The 21,458-nt window shown below is 67.3% G+C and overlaps 1 protein-coding gene across 3 annotated transcripts; it reads left to right on the top strand.

The window, feature by feature from the left end:
- The first annotated feature begins 1,732 nt into the window (after window positions 1–1,732).
- CDK5RAP1 (CDK5RAP1 mitochondrial tRNA methylthiotransferase) lies at window positions 1,733–15,051 on the top strand. Of its 3 annotated transcripts, XM_075900815.2 has the most exons (14): window positions 1,733–1,792; window positions 3,381–3,742; window positions 5,719–5,822; window positions 7,992–8,026; window positions 8,597–8,697; window positions 8,863–9,073; window positions 9,690–9,810; window positions 10,485–10,715; window positions 10,822–10,919; window positions 11,537–11,592; window positions 12,651–12,781; window positions 13,295–13,444; window positions 13,810–13,950; window positions 14,822–15,051. In XM_075900815.2, the coding sequence occupies exons 2-14, from the start codon at window positions 3,445–3,447 to the stop codon at window positions 14,900–14,902; spliced, it is 1,758 nt and encodes a 585-aa protein (XP_075756930.2). In that variant the 5' UTR covers window positions 1,733–1,792; window positions 3,381–3,444; the 3' UTR covers window positions 14,903–15,051. The 3 variants fall into 3 exon arrangements, with proteins under 3 accessions (XP_075756930.2, XP_075756927.2, XP_089625897.1); XM_075900812.2 differs by lacking the exon at window positions 14,822–15,051 and having other exon boundaries at window positions 13,295–13,944; XM_089769771.1 differs by lacking the exons at window positions 1,733–1,792; window positions 14,822–15,051 and adding an exon at window positions 3,057–3,271 and having other exon boundaries at window positions 13,295–13,944.
- Window positions 15,052–21,458: the final 6,407 nt, after the last annotated feature.

The raw sequence follows: 21,458 nt of genomic DNA, 5'->3' as shown, positions 1-21,458 counted from the left end.
GGTTCAGGAAGCACTGTTCCAAAGGGAACCGGCCTGCGGAGCTAAGTCACTTCCACACTGGTGCGGGTGGTGCTCCTCCCTTGCCCCCGTGCGATTTCACAAGCGCCACGTTACCCTTTGGGCACATGGGCGCTGCGGTGAGCGGCGCTGCGGCTGCGTTGCACTCTGCCCACCCGCGAGTCCCGGGTCTCCGTGGAGCCGCGGTTCCCATGCGCCAGATACAGGAAGCAGGGCGTTCAGTTACTAGATGGGGCACACGGAAAGGAGGGCTTGTCCGTACGACTCCCGGGCGAGAAATATTCCCCCCTGCTCCGGGGTGTAGACCGAGCTCTGGCTGTGCGGGGCAGGGCGGGATAGGGCAGATCTACACGCCAGCCACTCTGCTGGCTGCTTGTTTGGGGCGAGGCTGCTCTCTGGGTTGCCGCTAAGTTCCAAAATTCATTGGCCTTCCCTCCACGGGGGAAGTCGTGGCCCACCCAGCTCCTGCCTGCCGCCGGCGCTGGGCACCACTGAAAACGCAGTGTCCACGTGTGGCCTTCTGGCCTCCTGCCGCTGCCTGACCGTGGGTCAGCAGGGGCGACTGACGGGGGCAGAACCGCCCCACGCATTCCAGGCGGACAGCAGACGCGCTCTGCTTACACCATGCTGCTGCTGTTTGATCAAGCCGCAGAGGGCCGGCCCGGGAGCGGCGCCGGTGAAGTCAGCCCCTGTAAAACGAGCACAAGAGCTGGTTTGGAAATGCAGTAAGGCTGGTCCCGGCCTCTACCACAGCTGCTCTGGACGTGCACGGTGCTCCAGTGGGAATGACGGCGTCTCTCTCCCTGGGGGGCGGGCCCTTTTCGGCATATTTATACCACCCCCCCTTTTCGGCACATTTATACCACCCCCGCCTGCACCCCTCCACCTGCCCCTTGCAGGCACCAGAGCATCTGCCTGCACCCTGACAAAACCGGGCTCGCATGGCCTTCCCCAGCCATCCAGGAGTGCCAGAACCGGGAAGGGCCCTCGAGAGGTCAAGTCCAGCCCCTGCCCTCCCGTTTCAGGGGCCAATGGGATTATTACTAAGGGGGCTGCTGCGGACACACAGGGGACTCGGTTAACCGGTTAACCACGATGCAGGTTAAGGGGGGGGCGTTCCAGCGTGGCTGGCCTGGTCGGGTCCCCACACCGCAGAGCGGGGCTGCTCCAGCCTCCGCGGGACACCAAGCTGATGGATCCGGCCCGCGGCCCCTTCCCTGCCCCCAGGCCCATCCAGACCCAGGGCCGGGAGCGCGCCGAGTGTCCTGCCCCCAGGGGCTAGGGGGACAGGCCGGCTGCCAGGGGCCGGGGCAAAGACTTCACGTGCTCGCCACCCCCGGGCCAGTCGGGTCGGCGGGCGGGCGGGGAGCAGGGCAGGTCCCCCGGCCTCACCCCTAGCGCCTGGCCCCGCCCGCAGGGAACCCAGCCGGCAGCCTCCGCTCAGGTGGGGCTCCCCTGGAGCCGGGCCCCCACCCGCATCCCCACGGCATGGGGCTGGAGAGCGGCCCTGGCCCGGGGACCGGCTCTGGGACACGCCACGTGCCCGGTACACACCACGCGGGTCCGGGGGCACTAACAGGGCCGGGGGGGGCAGCGGGGGGGGCAGGACGGTTCGAGGGGAATCGGGGGTCGCTGTGAAACGCAGCGGCCGGACCCCGCCGGGCTGGGGGGGGGGAATCCGGGGGGGGCGGGTCGCGGCGCCCGCCACGTGGGCCGGGCCGGGAAGAGGCGGGGCGGGAGCAGCCGGGCCCGGCGCGGCGCCGCTCGCGGGAAGGTGAGACCGGGCCCGGCCCCTCGCCTCCTGCCCCCCCCCCGGCCCCGCCGTGCAAACACCCCCCCCGCGGCCTCCTGCCCCCCCCCGGCCCCGCCGTGCAAACACCCCCCCCCGCGGCCTCCTGCCCCCCCCGTGCAAACACCCCCCCCCCGCGGCCTCCTGCCCCCCCCCGGCCCCGCCGTGCAAACACCCCCCCCCGCGGCCTCCTGCCCCCCCCGGCCCCGCCGTGCAAACACCCCCCCCCCCGCGGCCTCCTGCCCCCCCCCCGGCCCCGCCGTGCAAACACCCCCCCCGCGGCCTCCTGCCCCCCCCCGGCCCCGCCGTGCAAACACCCCCCCCCCGCGGCCTCCTGCCCCCCCCCGGCCCCGCCGTGCAAACACCCCCCCCCCCGCGGCCTCCTGCCCCCCCCCGGCCCCGCCGTGCAAACACCCCCCCCGCGGCCTCCTGCCCCCCCCCGGCCCCGCCGTGCAAACACCCCCCCCGCGGCCTCCTGCCCCCCCCGTGCAAACACCCCCCCCCGCGGCCTCCTGCCCCCCCCCGGCCCCGCCGTGCAAACACCCCCCCCCGCGGCCTCCTGCCCCCCCCGGCCCCGCCGTGCAAACACCCCCCCCGCGGCCTCCTGCCCCCCCCCGGCCCCGCCGTGCAAACACCCCCCCCCGCGGCCTCCTGCCCCCCCCCGGCCCCGCCGTGCAAACACCCCCCCCCCGCGGCCTCCTGCCCCCCCCCGGCCCCGCCGTGCAAACACCCCCCCCCCGCGGCCTCCTGCCCCCCCCCGGCCCCGCCGTGCAAACACCCCCCCCCCCGCGGCCTCCTGCCCCCCCGGCCCCGCCGTGCAAACACCCCCCCCGCGGCCTCCTGCCCCCCCCCGGCCCCGCCGTGCAAACACCCCCCCCCGCGGCCTCCTGCCCCCCCCGGCCCCGCCGTGCAAACACCCCCCCCCCCCGCGGCCTCCTGCCCCCCCCGGACATGCAAACAGGCGCCTCCCCTTCCGCCGTGCAAACAGGCCCCCTTTGGCCTCCTGCCCCCGCAGCCGGCGGTGCAAACAGAACAGCCCCCGTATGGATTGTTGCCCCCCTCCCGGTCGTGGAAACAGCCCCTCACCGGCCTCCGCCCACTCACCATGCAGACAGCTCCCCTATAGCCTCCTTCCCCCCCCACTGTGCAAGAAGCCCTCCTGCTCCTGCCCCCCCAGTGCAAACAGCCACCTCCTGCCCCCGCCCCCCCAAACATCCCCATATGGCCTCGCCCCCCCTTGCAAACAGCCCCCACTCCATTTATTCACCACTCAGGGTAATGCTGCTTGCCCTGCAGGGGTGGCATGGGGGGGGGGGAGGACACCTGACTGGACCTGACTCCTAAAGAGGCTTCCCCAGCGCTCCACAGTTCCAACCCCCCCCCCCATTTGCACCCCCACGGGCAGCTGACTGATTCCCTGAAAGTGACCAAAGGCCCCAACGGGGCTGCCAGCACCACGGGCAGGTGTCTGCACCCCCCCCCCCAGCATCCCCCGGGCCGGAGGGGCTGCGCGTGGCCTGTTCCGGAACCGGCCTGCTGGGATCTGTCTCACTGTCGTTTCCTGGTCCGGCAGGGAGGACGCAGCCTTGGGCGAGTGCGTCCGGCCGGTGGCCTGGCTGCGGGCGCCCTCGCCCACGATGATCCGGCCCCTGAGCCGCGTGCTGGGCGCCGCAGGGACGCGTCCTCGGAGGCCGTCGTCATGGGCGGCGCGGTCCGAGCCCCGAGCTTGCGCGTCCGGCGGGGGCTCCAGCGCCCGCCCCACCAAGGGGAAGCAGAGCCGGGGCCTGGAGGACTTCAGCGCCCGGCTGGCAGCGGGGCCAACGCTGCAGCACTTCTTAAGCAGCGCGGCCCCCCCTCAGGAGACCCGCCGTCAGCTAGCAGAGCAGCCGGACCCCGATCTCGGCTCCAGCGCCCTGGAGGGAGGCAAGCGGAGAGGTGAGCACTGCAGCCCTGGCTGCTCCCTTCCTCCGCCCCGCTCCCCAGGGCCGTATCACACCTGGTCCTTGCACCAGCTGCAGTTGTGCGGGAGCCTGGCCTGGTTGTTGCACCAGCTGCAGTTGTGCGGGAGCCTGGCCTGGTTGTTGCACGAGCTGTACTTGTGCAAGAGCCTGGCCTGTTTGTTGCACCAGCTGCAGTGGTGTGAGAGGCCGGCCCAGTCGTTGCACCAGCTGCATTGTGTGGGAACCTGGCCTGGTTGTTGCACGAGCTGTACTTGTGCAAGAGCCTGGCCTGTTTGTTGCACCAGCTGCAGTGGTGTGAGAGGCCGGCCCGGTCGTTGCACCAGCTGCAGTTGTGTGGGAACCTGGCCTGGTTGTTGCACGAGCTGTACTTGTGCAAGAGCCTGGCCTGTTTGTTGCACCAGCTGCAGTGGTGTGAGAGGCCGGCCCGGTCGTTGCACCAGCTGCATTGTGTGGGAACCTGGCCTGGTTGTTGCACGAGCTGTACTTGTGCAAGAGCCTGGCCTGTTTGTTGCACCAGCTGCAGTGGTGTGAGAGGCCGGCCTGGTCGTTGCACCAGCTGCATTGTGTGGGAACCTGGCCTGGTTGTTGCACGAGCTGTGCTTGTGCAAGAGCCTGGCCTGTTTGTTGCACCAGCTGCAGTGGTGTGAGAGGCCGGCCTGGTCGTTGCACCAGCTGCATTGTGTGGGAACCTGGCCTGGTTGTTGCACGAGCTGTACTTGTGCAAGAGCCTGGCCTGGTTGTTGCACGAGCTGCACTTGTGCGAGAGCCCGGCCGCTTGTACCCTGGAGCTAAGCTGTCATCAGGGCCAGCCCTGCGACTGAGCACCAGCGACTGATGGGCTAGTGACTGAGAGCTGGCCAGGGCCGGGCAGCGCGGAGAATGGCTGGGACGTGCCCAGCTGGGGGCTGTTCGCACTCTGTATCACGAGGACGGTGGTTGGTGGGGGGTGCTGTTGGGAGCGCCAGTCTCCTCCCGGTGGCAGATCGTTGCAGGGATGCCCGGGCGTGCGGCACAGCCGGCGCTAGGAAAGCAGGCGTGTTTGTGCGTGTGTGGTTGCCGTGTTGTGCACAGTCACTCCAGGGCACCTGGCTTTACCTGCGTGTCGCCTCACTAGCACCGGGAGGAAAATCACTACGTGGCTGGAACCCAACGGCCGCAAAGTGCCTCGGGGGCTGCACCTAGAGCCCCCGTGGCTGCAGGGTGCCCAGCGCTGCCCTGGCGGGTGCCTCTACTTACCACAAGGGCGGGTCACTGGCTGCCAGGAGACACCATCCCGCCAGCACCGCGTCCCACGGAGCTGCAGTCAGGGCCCGTGACCGGGGGTGGGGGCTGCCCAGGGCCAGTGGTGGGAATGGCTTGTGCAAGGCAGCCCTGGCGTGAAAGGAGCACGCCGGCAGGGCGAAGCGATTCGCGTGCTGCCTGCCCGAGTCTGAGCCCGGACGGGACGGCCCGCCCCGGGGAGAGCAGCGGGGTGGGGGGGAGAGGCGCGGGACAGAGCCAGGCGCCACAGACGGGCTGAGGGATGGGATCCTGTCTGGCCCCAGCAGCGGCTGCCTGTGTGCAGCCAGCCACCGGACTTCTGTGGGCCAAGTGGCAGGGGGCTGGTGTGGGGACACACGCGGGGACACGGCTTGTGCAGGGACTTGGCATCCGTGGCCCCCGTTCCAGCAGGACTCCCACCTCGTTAAGCGGCGCATTGCGTGCAGTGATCATAGGCTGCTGGCGGCTCTTCCGGGGCACCCGGCGTTCGGGGTGGATCTCGCTTGGCTCTTCAGCTCTGAGCTCCCCCTGGAATCCGTTCCGGCGGGGGCAGCCTCGCTTTACCTGCTCTGCGTGGCCTGGATTTGGAGAGGTTTTCCAAGGGGCCTAGCGGTTAGAGAACTGCGGGAAAGGCGAACCCGCCGCTGCCTGCCCCGGTCACACACGCAGCTGCCTGCTGTCTGATTGCAGTGTACCTGGAGAGCTACGGCTGCCAGATGAACGTTAACGACACCGAGATCGCCTGGACCATCCTCCAGAGGAGCGGCTACCTGCGGACCAAGCGGCTGGAGGAGGTAGGGCGCCCTGCCCGCCCCGCCCGCCCCGGGCCGTGTCTCCCAGCCTGGGCGGAGAAGCAGTTTTACCTCCAGGGTCTGACCCTGCGAGGTGCGGAGCGACCCTCCGAGGGGTCCCTATCGCGTTGGGTGCTGGTGCGGGGTCGCCCTGCCGGGCACCGGAAGGAATGATGCCGAGGGGATGGGAACAGAACTCAGGCCGGGTTCATTTCTTCTCACTGTGGCGTCTGTCTCGGTCGCGAAGGGAATTGAGCCCAGCAGGAGGCAGGCGGCCGGCCTCTAACTTTCAGCCCGGCAGGCGTGCCCGCTGCTGTTCTCTGGTACGCCTTGGCCTGCTCTGGCTCCCGAGCCCAGTGAGGACTCGTAGCTACGTCCTGTGTGGGCGGAGCTAGCGGGTGGCCGTGATGCTGGCGGTCCCGGTGTGGGCGGAGCTAGCGGGTGGCCGTGATGCTGGCGGTCCCGGTGTGGGCGGAGCTAGCGGATGGCTGTTCTGCTGGTGGTCCCTGTGTAGGCGGAGCTAGCGGGTGGCCGTGATGCTGGCGGTCCCTGTGTGGGCGGAGCTAGCGGGTGGCCGTGATGCTGGCGGTCCCTGTGTGGGCGGAGCTAGCGGGTGGCCGTTCTGCTGGTGGTCCCTGTGTAGGCGGAGCTAGCGGGTGGCCGTGATGCTGGCGGTCCCTGTGTGGGCGGAGCTAGCGGGTGGCCGTGATGCTGGCGGTCCCGGTGTGGGCGGAGCTAGCGGGTGGCCGTGATGCTGGCGGTCCCAGTGTGGGCGGAGCTAGCGGGTGGCCGTGATGCTGGCGGTCCCGGTTTGGGCGGAGCTAGCAGATGGCTGTTCTGCTGGTGGTCCCTGTGTAGGCGGAGCTAGCGGGTGGCCGTGATGCTGGCGGTCCCTGTGTGGGCGGAGCTAGCGGGTGGCCGTGATGCTGGCGGTCCCGGTGTGGGCGGAGCTAGCGGGTGGCCGTGATGCTGGCGGTCCCAGTGTGGGCGGAGCTAGCGGATGGCCGTGATGCTGGCGGTCCCGGTTTGGGCGGAGCTAGCAGATGGCTGTTCTGCTGGTGGTCCCTGTGTGGGCGGAGCTAGCGGGTGGCCGTGATGCCGGCGGTCCCTGCGTGGGCGGAGCTAGCGGGTGGCCGTGATGCCGGCGGTCCCTGCGTGGGCGGAGCTAGCGGGTGGCCGTGATGCCGGCGGTCCCTGCGTGGGCGGAGCTAGCGGATGGCTGTGATGCCGGCGGTCCCTGCGTGGGCGGAGCTAGCGGGTGGCTGTGATGCCGGCGGTCCCTGCGTGGGCGGAGCTAGCGGGTGGCTGTGATGCCGGCGGTCCCTGCGTGGGCGGAGCTAGCGGATGGCTGTGATGCCGGCGGTCCCTGTGTGGGCGGAGCTAGCGGATGGCTGTGATGCCGGCAGTCCCTGTGTGGGCGGAGCTAGCGGATGGCTGTGATGCCGGCGGTCCCTGTGTGGGCGGAGCTAGCGGATGGCTGTGATGCTGGCGGTCCCTGTGTGGGCGGAGCTAGCGGATGGCTGTGATGCTGGCGGTCCCTGTGTGGGCGGAGCTAGCGGATGGCCGTGATGCCGGCGGTCCCTGTGTGGGCGGAGCTAGCGGATGGCTGTGATGCCGGCGGTCCCTGTGTGGGCGGAGCTAGCGGATGGCTGTGATGCTGGCGGTCCCTGTGTGGGCGGAGCTAGCGGATGGCTGTGATGCCGGCGGTCCCTGTGTGGGCGGAGCTAGCGGATGGCTGTGATGCCGGCGGTCCCTGTGTGGGCGGAGCTAGCGGATGGCTGTTCTGCTGGTGGTCCCTGTGTGGGCGGAGCTAGCGGATGGCTGTGATGCCGGCGGTCCCTGCGTGGGCGGAGCTAGCGGATGGCTGTGATGCTGGCGGTCCCTGTGTGGGCGGAGCTAGCGGATGGCTGTGATGCTGGCGGTCCCTGTGTGGGCGGAGCTAGCGGATGCCTGTGATGCCGGCGGTCCCTGCGTGGGTGGAGCTAGCGGATGCCTGTGATGCTGGCGGTCCCTGTGTGGGCGGAGCTACCGGATGCCTGTGATGCTGGCGGTCCCTATGTGGGTGGAGCTAGCAGATGCCTGTGATGCTGGCGGTCCCTATGTGGGCGGAGCTAGCGGATGCCTGTGATCGGTTCCCCAGCTCTGATCGGTTCCCTGTTTTGCCTTCCACAGGCGGATGTGATTCTCCTTGTCACCTGCTCTGTCCGGTAAGGACCTTTCTGTGCTTGCGGGGGGCTATTTGGGAGGCGCGGCGAGGGGAGGGCCCCGGGAGTCACAGACCAGAGCTTGGAGACCTGGGACGGCCCCTGGGACAGCTGGTCCTATCCCAGCGCTAGCCTTGGGCCACGGCAGCGTTCCACGGCACGGCCACCTGCTCTCCGCTGTCGCATGGGCCCAACGTGAACTTAACGGGGTCATGTGACCCCTGCCAGCCTGGCTGACATGCTGGGGGTTGAACCAAGGGCCTCGGAGAACAGAACATCAGAGGCCAGGCTGGTGTCTGCTGTAGCACGGTGCACTGGCCCGGGGGCGGTTCTCTGGCCTGGGTGACAGCCAGCTGATCGTAAGGGGCCCTTGTGGTCTGAATCCTGGCAGGGGTTTGGTTACCGTGGATGAGGTTCGGGGCCCAGGCTTCAGAGTTGGGGGCCGGGCGCTTTCCCTGTGCGGGCGTGTCCCTCGGCAGCTGGGGAGGCCGCTAGCCCGTCCTTGCCTCTTTCCCTGGGCTGGCCGGGGCAGAGCCGGCAGCATCGCTGACGGCCGGATCTCCTGGTCTGCAGGGAGAAGGCCGAGCAGGTGATCTGGAACCGCCTGCGGCACCTCGCGGCTCTGAAGTCCAAGCGGCTGCAGACCCGGGCTCCTCTCCGCATCGGGATCCTAGGTACCTGGCAGTATGGGCTGCGTTCCTGCGGAGATGCGGGCGGGTACCGGGCGGGGGGAGCGCCGCTGCGGAAGGGACGAACAGGCTGCTGGCTTGACCTGAGCTTTCTCGGCTGGGGGGCAGGCCGGGGGCCTCTCGACACCGACCCTTCTCCTCTGGCCGCAGGCTGCATGGCCGAGAGGCTGCGGGAGGAGATCCTGCACCGGGAGAAGCTGGTGGATCTCGTGGCGGGCCCCGATGCTTACCGGGACCTGCCCCGGCTGCTGGCGGTGGCCGAGTCGGGCCAGCAGGCGGCCAACGTCCTGCTCTCCTTAGAAGAGACGTACGCGGACGTCCTGCCTGTCCACACCAGCCCCAGCGCCACCTCTGCCTTCGTGTGAGAGCCGGAGCGTGTCCCCTCCCGCCCCGCCAGGGAGCTTTGGCTAATACCCAGCCTTGGTTCCCCTTTCGGGGCTTGGCCCCACTGCCCCCGCCCCACTGCCCACGATTCGCAGCTCCGCCGGCGTGCGGCTGCCACGCCCGCTGCCCGAGGCGGGTTCTCGCCCGTGTGGTGCGTGTGTGACCCTGCGTGGGCGCCGTCCCCTTCCCAAAGCTGCCTGCGCTGCTCAGCCGCTCGTGAGGGCAGCCCCAGCCCTCAGCTGGTGTGGGGTGGGACATGGGGGCGGGAAGGTTGTGAAGGGGCGTGGTCTCAGGGAAGGGGTGTGGCTTTGGGCTGAAGGGGCGGGGCTTGGGCTGCCTTCCTCAGTTGAACCCCTGTTCTCCTGCCTCATTCATTGTCCCTTCCAGCCCCCACATCCCTGCTCGTACGTGTCTGGCACGGAGCAGCCCGGTCGTGATGCCCCGTGTGAGGCGTGGCCACGCCGTGGGGCACGGACAGGCAGTCACACCCTGCCCTAGGAGGGAGGGAGGCTGGCCCGGGGCTGTGCTCAGCCAGTGGCTCTCCTGGCGCGCTGACCAGCCCGCTCACCGGCGTCTCCCCCTCCCCCCGGCAGGTCCATCATGCGCGGCTGTGACAACATGTGCAGCTACTGCATCGTCCCCTTCACCCGCGGGCGCGAGAGGAGCCGGCCCATGGCCTCCATCCTGCAGGAAGTGAAGCTGCTCTCCGACCAGGTGCCGCTGGCCATGCCGGGGGGCAGTGGGGGCCGGTGGGGGGGCTGCTGCTTTGGGTGGCTCTGCTTATGGTCCAGGCCGGGAGGCTGTTCCCTGCCCACCCCCACGGGCCCTTCGCAGAGCCGCAGCCTGGGCTGTGTGGGGCTGGCTGCCGCAGGGACCTCCCGAGGGTGTGAGCGCCTGGGGCGGACGGTCTGCGCTGAGAGGCCGAGGTCGCAGGGCAGGGCAGACGGAGCTGCCCCTTGGCAGCAGTGCTCCCTGTAAGCTGCGCGCTGGGTGGCCGCCCAGGAGAAATCCAGATGCTGCCCAGCTGATTAGCAGGGCGCCCACCGTGCCCACAGCTGGTAGCATGTGTTCCTGCGGGTGGTGCACCTCCACGCACAGCTCAGCGCACGTCACAACATTGATTCTGCATGAGAACGGAAACCGAGGGGACGCTGGTGGGCAGGCTGAGTTTGTCCTGCTGCCCCAGGCGGCGTCCCAGCCCTTCCCGCCGGTGCCCGGAGCCCGCCCCCGGGCGGTGGCTTAGCCGAGGCGGGCGTGGCGTGGCGTGGCGTGGCGTGGCGTGGCGTGCCGTGGCGTGGCGTGGCGTGGCTTAGCCGAGGCGGGCGTGGCGTGGCGTGCTGTGCCGGCTGCTCCCCGGCGTGACTCGTGGCCCTGGTGCGTCTCTGCAGGGAGTGAAAGAAGTGACCCTCCTGGGTCAGAACGTCAACAGCTACCGGGACGCCTCCGAGGTCCAGTTCCGCGCGGCGGCCGCACCGGGCCTCAGCCGCGGCTTTAGCACCATCTACAAAGCCAGGGAGGGGGGCTTGCGCTTCGCACACCTGCTGGACCAGGCCTCCCGGGTGGACCCGGAAATGCGGATCCGCTTCACCTCCCCGCACCCCAAGGACTTCCCGGACGAGGTGCGTGAGGGGGGAGGGGGCTGCCCGGGGCCCTCCCCTTCGCTTGGGGAGCTGTCCCCTTTCTCCGGGCTGCTCCGCGACCGCCCGTCCGCTCTCCTCCCCGCAGGTCCTGCAACTCATCCGGGAGAGGCCCAACGTCTGCAAACAGCTCCACCTCCCGGCGCAGAGCGGCAGCTCTCGCGTCCTGGCGGCCATGAGGCGGGGGTGAGTCAGACGGGGGGGCGCTGCCGCCTGCCCCTCGGCTCGGAGATGGGGGGAGCAGGAGCCTTTTGGGGGTCAACATCTCCACCGGGCGGGCAGCTGAGGGAGGCCGCACCGGGCTCAGGCGTGCCAGGGCAGGCTGGGATGGCAGCAGAGGGGAGTTCAGAGGCCTGCCAATGTAACTGCCCCCCAGGATTGTGGGGTGAAAGGGGGGGTCCCAGCAGCACCTGTTCTGTGCTCGGCCTTGGCGTGCCTCTGAGCCAGGGTCAGGTCTGCGGGCTACTCCTCGTCCCACACACTGTGGGTTCTGCCTCAGCCCCTCCCCTCGCCGTCGGGGTGTGCAGAGCAGGCACCCCCCCTCCCGTTTCTCCCCCTCCCCCCGCTGCCACGTGGCTCCCAGGCGGGCGCAGTGTGGGGGCCTTGGGAACGGGCGGGTGTCACGCGCGGCAGGGACGGAGCCGGAGGCGAAGCGCCTGCCCACCCCGCTCCTCTCGCACGTCGGGCTCCGCCGGAGCAGTCCCCTGGCTCGGGGGAGCCGCTGCCGGAGCCGCGTTCGGGTCTCGTTTCCACGCCGCCGCCGTAGCTTCGTAACCAGCCCGTCCTTGCGCTTTCCCTGGCAGCTACACGAGAGAGGCCTACGAGGAGCTCGTCCAGCACGTGCGGGAGTCCATCCCCGGTAGGGGCTTCCTTTCGCCCGGTCCGGCCCCCGGCGTCCCTCCCGCGGGCAGCCTCAGGGCTGGGGCTTGGCCCTTGGAGGAGCCCGTGGGAAGAACCAGGATTTTTCTTCCTCATGAAACTAGTCGGGGCGGCCTGCCCGGCGCTCCCCTGTCCTCCTCGAAGTGCTTGTGCCCCAGACCAGCCTCTGGCCTCGCTCTGCCCTGGTGCATGCTGGGAATAGGGTTGCCAGGAGTCCGGTTTTCTACCAGACTGTCCGGTATTTGCACCCTCTGTCCGGTAGAAAAATTCAGACAATACCAGACACGTGCAATGTCGGTATTTTCTGAATTCCCGGCTGGGCGGGGCCAGGGGAGTTGCTGGGAGGCGGGGCCGAGATTGGCGCTGGGAGCCCTGTGGTCGTGGGCAAAAGCGGGGTGGGGGCAGTGGCCTGGACTCCCAGCCCCCCTGCCCCCCTCCGCCCAGCTTCTACTAGCAACTAGAGGGAGTGCCTGCCGGGGGCGCGGCCTGTTGGACTCCAGCTGTGGCCTGTGGCTGCACCCCCCCCCCGCCAGCTCTGCTTCCCGCCCCCCCTTCCTCCAGCCCCCAATACCTCCCCAGCTCTGCTTCCCTTCCTCCAGCCCCCGATCCCTCCCCAGCTCTGCTTCCCGCCTCCCCTTCCTCCCGGCTGGTCCCCTCCCCGCCCACGATCAAGTGTGTCCGGTATTTTGGGGGGGTCTACCTGGTAGCTCTAGCTGGGAAGGAGCCCTGGCTGGGAGAGCTGATGGGTAATAACCCTGCTCCCAGCTGCTCTGTGTCCCCCCCCACCTGCTTTGTGGGGTGAGGTGCCCATGCTCCGGCGGTGTCACCCTGTCGTGGGTGGGGAATGAAGGCCCAGCTGGGGAAGGCAGCCGAAGCCCCGCCCCTTCCATCCAAAACCACGCCCCTTCCATCCAAAGCCACACCCCTTCCCCAGACCACACCCCTTCCCAACCTCTGCCCGCCCCGCCGAGCCCCACCCAACCCCAGCTGTGCGCGGCCCTCGCCGTCCCGTGCCCACGGACCCCTGTGCCTCCCCAGGAGTGGTTCTCAGCAGCGATTTCATCGCCGGCTTCTGCGGCGAGACGGAGGACGATCACCAGCAGACGGTGTCCTTGCTCCGGCAGGTCCGCTACAACGTGGGGTTCCTCTTCGCCTACAGCATGCGGCAGGTGAGCGCCGGGCCCAGGGGAGACACCTGGGTCCGTTCTCTGTTGGTCCCCCTCCCACCCCCCCCCCCCCCCCCCGGGCGCGTGGCGGTGACGGGTCTGCGAATCGCTCTAGGGCCGGCCCAGCCCACGTGGCTACAGTCTCGGCGCATGCGGCGCGAGCGTCCAGGCTGCCAGCCTCGGGTTTGCACCCGGCACAGGTTACGGTCCCTGGAGGGGAATTTGGCAGGGCAGTCCGGAGCCAGCTTTCGTGGGGGGGCCGTGGGCTGGAGGATTTTGGCAGAAGTGGCCGGAGCTCCCTTGGCGGCTGTCCCAGGAGTGCCGGCCGGTGGGAAGGAAGGCGGGAGGTCGGCCGTGTTTGAAGGAGGCCGAGGCAGACAGACACGCTCCTTCCCTGAGGGGGCGTCTGTCCGGCCGCCTGTGGAAAGCGTGTCCTTGGCTGACTGGCTCGGCCAGGCAGGGGTCTGCCCAGGCGACCTGGCCAAGACGGGGCTTGTGACGTGTGTGGTGTTTCAGAAAACCCGGGCCTACCACCGGCTGCAGGACAACGTGCCGGGCGCGGTGAAGCACAGGCGGCTGGAGGAACTCATCGCTGTCTTCCGGGAGGAGGCCAGCCGGGCGAACGGGGCCCTGGTGGGCCGCACGCAGCTTGTGCTGGTGGAGGGAGTGAGTGCCCCTGGGTCCACGTCCCACCCCCTGGCCGAGAGGCTCCCCAGCCCGCAGGCCCCCTCGCTGGGTGTACCAGGTCGCTTTCCTGCGGGGACAGATCTCCAGGCCCGAAATGGGCCTGTGGGGGTCTGCAGGGGACAGGTTTGCGGGTGTGGCAGGTACAGCGCTCTGGCCCTCGGGCACTGTGGGCTTCCCTGGAGAACTGGCCTGCGGGGGTTAAACCGGGGTCCCGTGTGCCTCCGAGCGCCGGTGGCTGCCGGCCGTGCTTGGCGAGGGGGAGTGGATTGAACGCTGGCAGTGCCAGTCCCGTCCCGCCGCAGTGGGCGTTGGGGCCGCGCCGATACCGTTCCCTGTCCCCCCAGCCCAGCAAGCGCTCTGCCGCCGCGCTGTGCGGCAGGAACGATGGCAACCTCAAAGTGGTCTTCCCCGACACGGAGCTGGAGGCCGGCGCCGGCTCGGGGGCTGCGGGCCGCGCCCAGCCAGGGGACTACGTGCTAGTGAAGGTGAGGGGCCGGGTGTTCCGAGGGAGGGTTGCCCAAGGGCCGGGCCAGCGCTCTCTTGCAGGCAGGTTTGGGCTCGCAAGTGAACCGTGAGCCCAGATCCGAATGGCCGGCCACACGCCTGCCCTCCTCCGCCCCAGCCTCGGGCGGCCAGGGCTGCGAGTTCCCTCCCCCAGGGGCGTGGGCGGGCATGGCTGTGCGCCCACACCAGGCAGTGCCTTCTGGCGGGGCCCAGTGCGTCTTGGCGCTCGGACCCCACAGTGCGCCTGTCCCATGCAACGTGCTCCACTTAGGAAGGAACAATCCACGTCACACACCGAATGGGAAGTGGCTGTCTAGGGAGGATACTGCAGAAAGGGATCTAGGGGTCAGAGTGGACCACAAGCTACATAGGAGTCAACAGGGGGACACGGTTGCAAAAAAAGCAAACGTGATTCTGGGCTGCATGAACAGGAGTGTTGTGAGCAAGACACGAGACGTCGTTCTTCCGCTCTGCTCTGCACCGGTTGGGCCTCAGTTGGAGTGTCGTGTCCAGTTCTGGGCACCGCATTTCAGGAAAGATGAGGAGAAATTGGAGAAGTTCCAAAGAAGAGCAACACAAATGATGAAAGATTTAGAGAACGTGGACTGGACTCGATGCCTCTCGAGGTCCCTTCTGGCTCTAGAGCTCTGTGATTTCTGACAGGGCCCCGGCTGGGTGGGTCCGGGACTCCGGCGGCTGCTGGTTTCCAGCCCACGGCCTCGGGCAGCGTTCCCTGTTGTAAATCTGCCCCGGACCAGCAAAGCTGGGCGATGGCCCCGCTCCTCCCAGCCGGCTCGCCCTGCAGGTTCCCTGGCGCTCGACTGATGCCGGTTTTGCGCCGCTGCCTTTCAGATTACCTCCGCCAGCTCCCAGACGCTGAAGGGGGCGCTGCTGCGCCGCACGACCCTCAGGGAATCGGCAGCCTACCGCTGACGCCGCACCGCAAGCCAGGACCAGGGACCTCCGCAGGGAGCACTGGCCCGGCCGGGGGGCTTCCTCCCACACGTGGCCTGCTCGGCTGCAGTTGTGCGAGCTCCTGGGCAGAAGAGCACGGACGCCCACGGCCCGGCCTGCCCTTCCACGCCGCTCATGCGGGGCCGTGGCTGCCCACGAGGGAGGGGAGCGCAGAGCGGGGGGCTGGCGGGAGGGGGCGGAGCAGGGCCCAGCAGGGGACGTCCCGTCCTGCTTTCACGTGCCCAGCAGAGGGCCAGGAGGGGCTTGCGGGGCTGCCCCTCGCCCAGCATCTTGGGGGCACGGCCTGCTCGCTTCCCCGTTGTGCCTGGCCGGAGGTGGGAGCTAAGGGTGGTCTCTGCCCCTGGACCCTCCCTGTCACCAGGGAGTCCTGGGTAGCTGCTTCAAATGGTGTTTCGGGCTGCTGGAGCCCTGGCTCGGCCGCGGGGGAGACGGGTGCTAGAGAGCACTGCCCCAGGACTGCTGGCCGGGGAGTCCCAGAGCCACTCGGGAACTCCTTGTTGGGGAGCGCTGGCGGGTGGAATCGATCCCGCTCCGGTGGGACCCTCGCAGTGCGGCCCAGCAGAATAAAAACCCGCTCTGCCCACGGGGGGGGCATTGGACTCTTTATTGACCCAGCTCCATGGGAGAGTGACCCAGTCTCTCTCTCTCCCTCCCCCCCCCACGGAAAGTGTGAACCCCCCCCCCCCCACGGGGAGCGTGACTCCGCCCCCACAGGGAGCGTGACCCCAGGTGAATTGCTGGGACAAGCTGAGCACGTAGCAAGCGTCGTACGGAACATGGAGCAGCCCCACTCTGCAGCGTAGGAAGAATCGGTCCTGTGAGAGGCCCCGCCTGGGCGGCCCAAGTCGGGCTGGGCGCCGGCAGCCACGGCTGAGCCCTGCTGTGCCAAGGGGCTGGGGTGCCTCGCGCAGGAGTCTGGTGGTGGGAGGGGTGCACGAGGGGCAGAGCCTCTGGCGCTTTAGGGGGACGGGGCAGGTCTGGTGGATCCCAGGGTCTGACCCACTGAGGCTGCCCTCTGGGGTATGGGGGGAGCAATCTCCCTCGGCGTGATGAGAAGGGAGTCACAGAGGGGGTGTCCCAGCACCTGGCCCTAGCTCCTGCCCCCAGCTCCCTGCAACAGGGGTGGCCTTGCCCCAGTTTGCAAACTCCAGGGGAGCAGCAGTTCCCCTCTGGGGTCCCCCGCCTCCTGCACCCCCGTGATGGCACGGACAGACTCCACCAACCAGAGGGAGTTTATTGCTCCTCCAGGACACAGCACAGCACAGATGTCATCCGGTTCCAGGGCAGGCCTAGGATGCCTCAGCCCCCTTGAGATGGGGAGACTGGGCCCCTAAATCCCAGCCCCTTGCTTAGGCTGCTTCTTCCATGATGCCAGACAGAAACCGCCCCACTTCCAGCCCTGCCCCCAGCCAGGGGCTGCCCGCCGCCTCCTTTCCTTTGTCCCTCTCCCCGGGAGCAAACTGGTGGGACAGGCTGGGAGCCCCTTGCATAATGACTCATCCCCTGTCCTGCTGGGCCGTGCTACAAACAGCCGCCAGTGGAGGTCACCCACTGCCCAGCATAGCAACCAGCAAGGTACCAACACTACATCAGAGGGGGGATCCACGGGCTCTGCCCTCGGGGTATCAGCCATGGCAGCTGTGACGGACCAGGCCGTGTCTGGGCACAGCTGAGGGCGTCCGCTCAGGGCAAACTGCTCGAATCCGGGGCTCCTTACAGTCCCCCTGACTGGCGACCTCTCCAAACAGGCCACAAACCAGTCTCACAGAGCGCTTCAGCTGCCTGCCTGAAGCCTCCCGAGCAAAACCCCTCCGACGCCCCAGCAATATCCGTGCCCCAGATGGCCCCGGGCCTATACACAGGTGGGGGGTCCTAGCACCCAATCCCACCTACCCCAAACAAGTCCTGTCCGGTTCCAAGAAACCAGCCACAGATCCCTGGTCAATTTACACTCTGGATCCTACCCACAAATCACGCTGGGCCAATCCTTTAGAATCTATATCTAAAGGTTTATTATCACAAGAAAGAAAAGCCTGAGAGTCAGGTTATTAAAGTACAGTACGTTACATGCACCGAATCTCCCAGTCCTCGATGCAGGTTCTAGCAGAGATGTTGCAGCTGCTGGTTTAAAAGTTCTTATTGCACATCCTAGCATCAGGATGGGTTCACAGGTCTTCCGGGCTCTTCAATCCCTGCAGTGCTGCCTCTGGGATGAAGTGCTGAGCTGAGAACAAAATGGCATCGACCACATGGCCTCTTTATCCCCTTCCTGGCCTTTTCTTGTATGCAGCAGGTCACCTGGTCAGAGGCCAATCTCTATGTTCCCTGCTGGTTGCCCTTAGGTGACAAATCCCATTCTTTGGGTGTGTCCATAGCCCAGTGAGAGTCATTGTTCCACAGGGCTTTGCTAATCAGCCTGTCCATAGCAATGCTTAACCACATTCACAGAAATATTCAGCTTCCACACAGATTACAGATTCCTACCTACACACACAGACATTATACACTCACATAACTAGCGTACATAAGATCAACAAACAATAAGCTCCCATTCAATACCCCACATGGCTCCCTTTTATACCAATTTCTGGGGCCAACACCCCCACCTAGGGGTGCAGCAGCGATCTGGCTGCTTCCCTCCAATTCAGTAATGTGACAGCAGTGCACTGGGGCTGAACAAGCCGGCTGGTTTGCCCAGTGGTCGTTGCGTCATTTCCCAAGTGAAAAAGGCAACTGAGCCGTGGGCCCTTGTGCAGCTGCTCAGGAGAGAGTCCTGCCCGATGATTAGCAGAGTGGTGCACATTTGCACATGCAAAACATTGATTCCACACATTGCTGGAACAGAGCCGCACACAGCTTAGCGGGAACATGGCAGGCGGGTTGGTGACAGCACTGGCAGTTCCAAAAGCAGCCCCGTCCAGCGTTCCTGTGGCAGGCGGTGTGTGTGCATGGTGAGGGGGAGAAGAGGGGTGGGTGGGGTGCAAACTGGGACCCAGCAGTGCTTGAGAGCCACCTGCGAGGGTGGCTTCTGGGGCAGGATTCACCCCTCCTGTTGGGCGGCCGTGGCTGTTCCCTGCAGGCTGGACACGCCCCCCCGGCCCGTGGAGGAAGGAAGGCAAATGGGGTTGAGTTGGGGCAGATATTGTCTCTGCAGGCAGATAGGCGGGGTGACTCAGGGCAGACAGGGCAACTCAGGGTGTAGCTAGGGGCTGTGTGGCTGGGGGGGGTCCCAACAGGCTGTGGGGGGGGGGGAGGATGGCTCCTGAGCTACCCCCCCCCCGCCCCCCCAGCTCCATTAGCTTTTTTCAAACTTTATGAGGTCCCCTCTCTCTTTGCATTATTTTTGGTTGGGCCTCCCCTGCTCCCCCAGGCCGGGTGGGGAGGGGGCAGAGTGGTACAGGGAGAGGCAGAGTTGAGGGCAGACGAGGGTTGTCCTGCCCCTTACCCAGGCGCGGCAGGGGGCACGTGGCTGGTGCCCCCCCCTTTCCTCTCACCCGTCGCCTCTCCTGGCTGAGCTGCAGCGCCAGACCCCAGCGCTGAGGAAACCTCCCTGCCGGCAGCACCAGCCATGCACCGGGAGGCTGGGCAGACTCAGGCGCGCGCCCAGGGCTGGGGCAGGCTGACGAGGGCCCAGCCTGGCTCGTGCCAGGGCAGGCGTCTCCCCGTGTGCCCTTGGGGCTGGTCAGTGGCGTTCCAAGTCACTCCCAGAGGGGGCGCTGTGCGGCCAGGGGGCCCCAGTGCAACTGAACCCCAGGCCTGGGGTGACTGGGTGTCCCCCGGTGACAGGGACAGGCCCGCACTGGACCCCTCCTGCAGGTGCCCCAAACCAGGCTGTTTGGCCCATGTTTTCTGTGTCGCCCATCACATCAGCACAGGTGGGTTCTACTGGCCGGATCCTTGCTCACCAGCCACCCACTAGTGGTGAGTGCGGGGGGGGGGGGGGCGTGGCTGACGATAGGGACGGGGGGGGAATGCAAGGCTGTTGGCCGGGCAAAACTGCAGCATTGGACCAGCCGCTCCCTGTGCTGTCCATGAGGGCAGTCCCTGCCGTGTGCTGGCTCGTGGCCAGTAGCCACTCCACGGCCGCCCCGCCACGTTTGCAGCCAGCACTGGCGACCTGCTCGGTCTGACTGGTGAGTGCAGACAGGCAACAGCGGATGGCCGGTGACACGTCTCCTCTGCTGCCCACCCTTTGGCCTGCTCCACACTGCCACTCTCGCTGCCTTCTCCCTGCTGAGCCTGTTCAATTCCCCCGCCGCGCCCCCCTCCCGCATAGAGACCCAGCCCCTGGTCCGATCCCTCAGCTCCCCACCAGCCTGGCTGGCAGGCTCCTTCCTCCCACCACTGCCTCTGGCTGAACAGGCCCCCAGGGAAAGCCCAGGGCCCTACAGCTCTGAGCTCAGCCCAGGGGGAGCCAAGCCCCGCATGTGCCAAAGCCCCCACAGCACTGGCCTGGGGAAGCTTCTCCACCCCTCAGCTGAGCTCTGCAGCCGCAGGGAGGAAGCTATTTCCAGCCTGTCGGTGCCCCAACCCTGCAGACCCCCAGCAGCCTCCCGGGCTAGGGCTCAGTATCCCCTTCATCCACTGGCCTCACCAGGGGCTGCTCTGGCCCCCAGGTACCCTCTCTGCTGAGCCGCCTCTGTGGCCAGGTTTGCTGAAGTCCCTGCGGAGAGATTCTCTGAGCCCTGGAGCACAACGTAGCCTTAGGGCTCAACCCCTTCCTGCCCACACTCTAGCCATGGGGCAGGAGCGGCGCCGAATCAGGCACAGCTCCACCCCATCCCCCCTCAGCGGGGGCAGCTCCCCTCCCCGCCCACCGAGTGCCAAAATGCTGCTGCTGGTGCCTGCTGGGGTGACCCCGACTGTGACGGGATCGTGGGACCCTGCGTCCCCCACATGTTGATTTGGGTCCGTCCCGGGGGCCCAGCCGGGCGTGGAGGGAGGAGCGCACTGGGCGGGGCGGGATGGGGCAGCCCCCCCCGTGAGGGACCAGGCTGGGTGTGGGCACCGCTGAGGGCGAATTGCTCAGACTAGGGGCTCCTTACAGCCCCAGACTGGAGCCCTTCCAAACAGGCCACACACCAGTCCCACAGAGCGCTCCAGCTGCCTGCCCGAAGCCTTGGACCCCCCCAGCTCTCCCTGTGCCCCAAATAGCCCCGGGCCCAACACAGGTGAGGGGTTATGGAACCCAATCGCACCTCCCCCGAACGGGTTCTCCAGTCCCAAGAAACCAGCCACAGATCCCAGGTCAATTTACCCGCTGGACCTTACCCACAAAGCACGCGGAGCCAATCCTTCAGCAGCTAACAACTACAGGTTTATTGCTGCACGAACGAAACGCATGAGCCCGAGGTTGTTAAAGAATCACACGTTACATGCAGCGACTCCCCCGTTCTCGGTGCAGGCGCTTGGCAGAGATGGGCTAACAGCTGGCTTACGAGTCTCTGGTGTGCAGCCGATGGCAGGATGGGGCCTCCCGGCTCTTGTGCCCCTGCGAGGCTGCCCACAGCCTCAGGGGATGGATCCAGGCAAACCAAGGGCCTGAGGCTCCCCACCCCCATCTTAAAGATAAGTGTTAAAAAAAGACTCCAGCTACCCAGAGTTTCTGTTCACGGGGCGCAGCCAGCGTGCTGGTCATGTGACAGGTCGTGGGGCCAGGTTCTGCTTGGCAGCCAGTGAACACCCTTGCGCACAAGCGCTTGTGCCGTGGCCCGGATTCAGCGCAGGGCACGCGGGGCCTCCCACGCCAGCCGAGCGGGGCGCTGCCTGCAGGGACCAACCATGCGGCCGGCTCCCCCACAGCGCTGGGGCGGTGGCAAGGCCGGCTCTGCTCTGCGCATCCCGAGGCTGCGTCACTGCTGGCGCCCCATCGATTTTGCTTCATGCTGAACGTGCCGGCTCTGGCCTTCCCCCGGGTGCTTGACGGCCCTCGTCTTGGGCCGGGGAGCGGCTATTTGCTGTTTGCTAATTGCTTTATTGATGTTCCCCAGCCTGCCAGCCGCTTTGCGCAGTTGCCCAGAATGTTTAACAACTGAAGTGTGTGTGCATGCGTGCCTGTGTGCGTGTGTGCGTGTGCGTGTGCGTGTGTGCGTGCTCTCGCACACCGCTAATCCCAGGCTGGTCTGGGCCAGGTCGGTCCCCCCATCTGTTCCAACGGTGCACGATTCAATGGTGCCATTCCCCCCGCCCCTCTGTTTCAACAATGCACAATTTGATGGTGCACAATTCCGAGGTGCCATGCCCCCATCTGTTCCAACAGCGCAGAATTCGACAGTGCACGATTTGATGGTGCACGATTCAATGGGGCACGATTCGACGGTGCACGATTTGACGGTGCACGATTCAATGGGGCACGATTTGACGGTGCACGATTTGATGGTGCACGATTCGACGGTGCACGATTCGACGTGCTGTTCTGCACCTCCTGTGCTGCTGAGCTGGTGCAATTTTCTAGACAAAGCAGCAACGCTGCGGCCCCGTCCGGAAGGAGCCAGGGAGGACCCCTTACCTCAGG

This window comes from Pelodiscus sinensis, chromosome 17 (assembly GCF_052426305.1).
Source record: "Pelodiscus sinensis isolate ZL-2025 chromosome 17, ASM5242630v1, whole genome shotgun sequence".
NCBI classification, from domain to species: Eukaryota; Metazoa; Chordata; order Testudines; family Trionychidae; genus Pelodiscus; species Pelodiscus sinensis.
The sequence above is the reverse complement of the archived record's forward strand: the minus strand, read 5'-3'. Positions and strand labels throughout refer to the sequence as shown.

What these genes read in the sequence shown, in the direction of transcription:
- CDK5RAP1 (XM_075900812.2), top strand. Translation starts at nt 3,445, where the DNA reads ATGATCCGGCCCCTGAGCCGCGTGCTGGGCGCCGCAGGGACGCGTCCT. An exon ending in GGACCAAGCGGCTGGAGGAG is followed by an intron (nt 5,823 to 7,991) that starts GTAGGGCGCCCT and finishes TGCCTTCCACAG; the next exon opens with GCGGATGTGATTCTCCTTGT. An exon ending in CTGGCGGCCATGAGGCGGGG is followed by an intron (nt 10,920 to 11,536) that starts GTGAGTCAGACG and finishes TTTCCCTGGCAG; the next exon opens with CTACACGAGAGAGGCCTACG.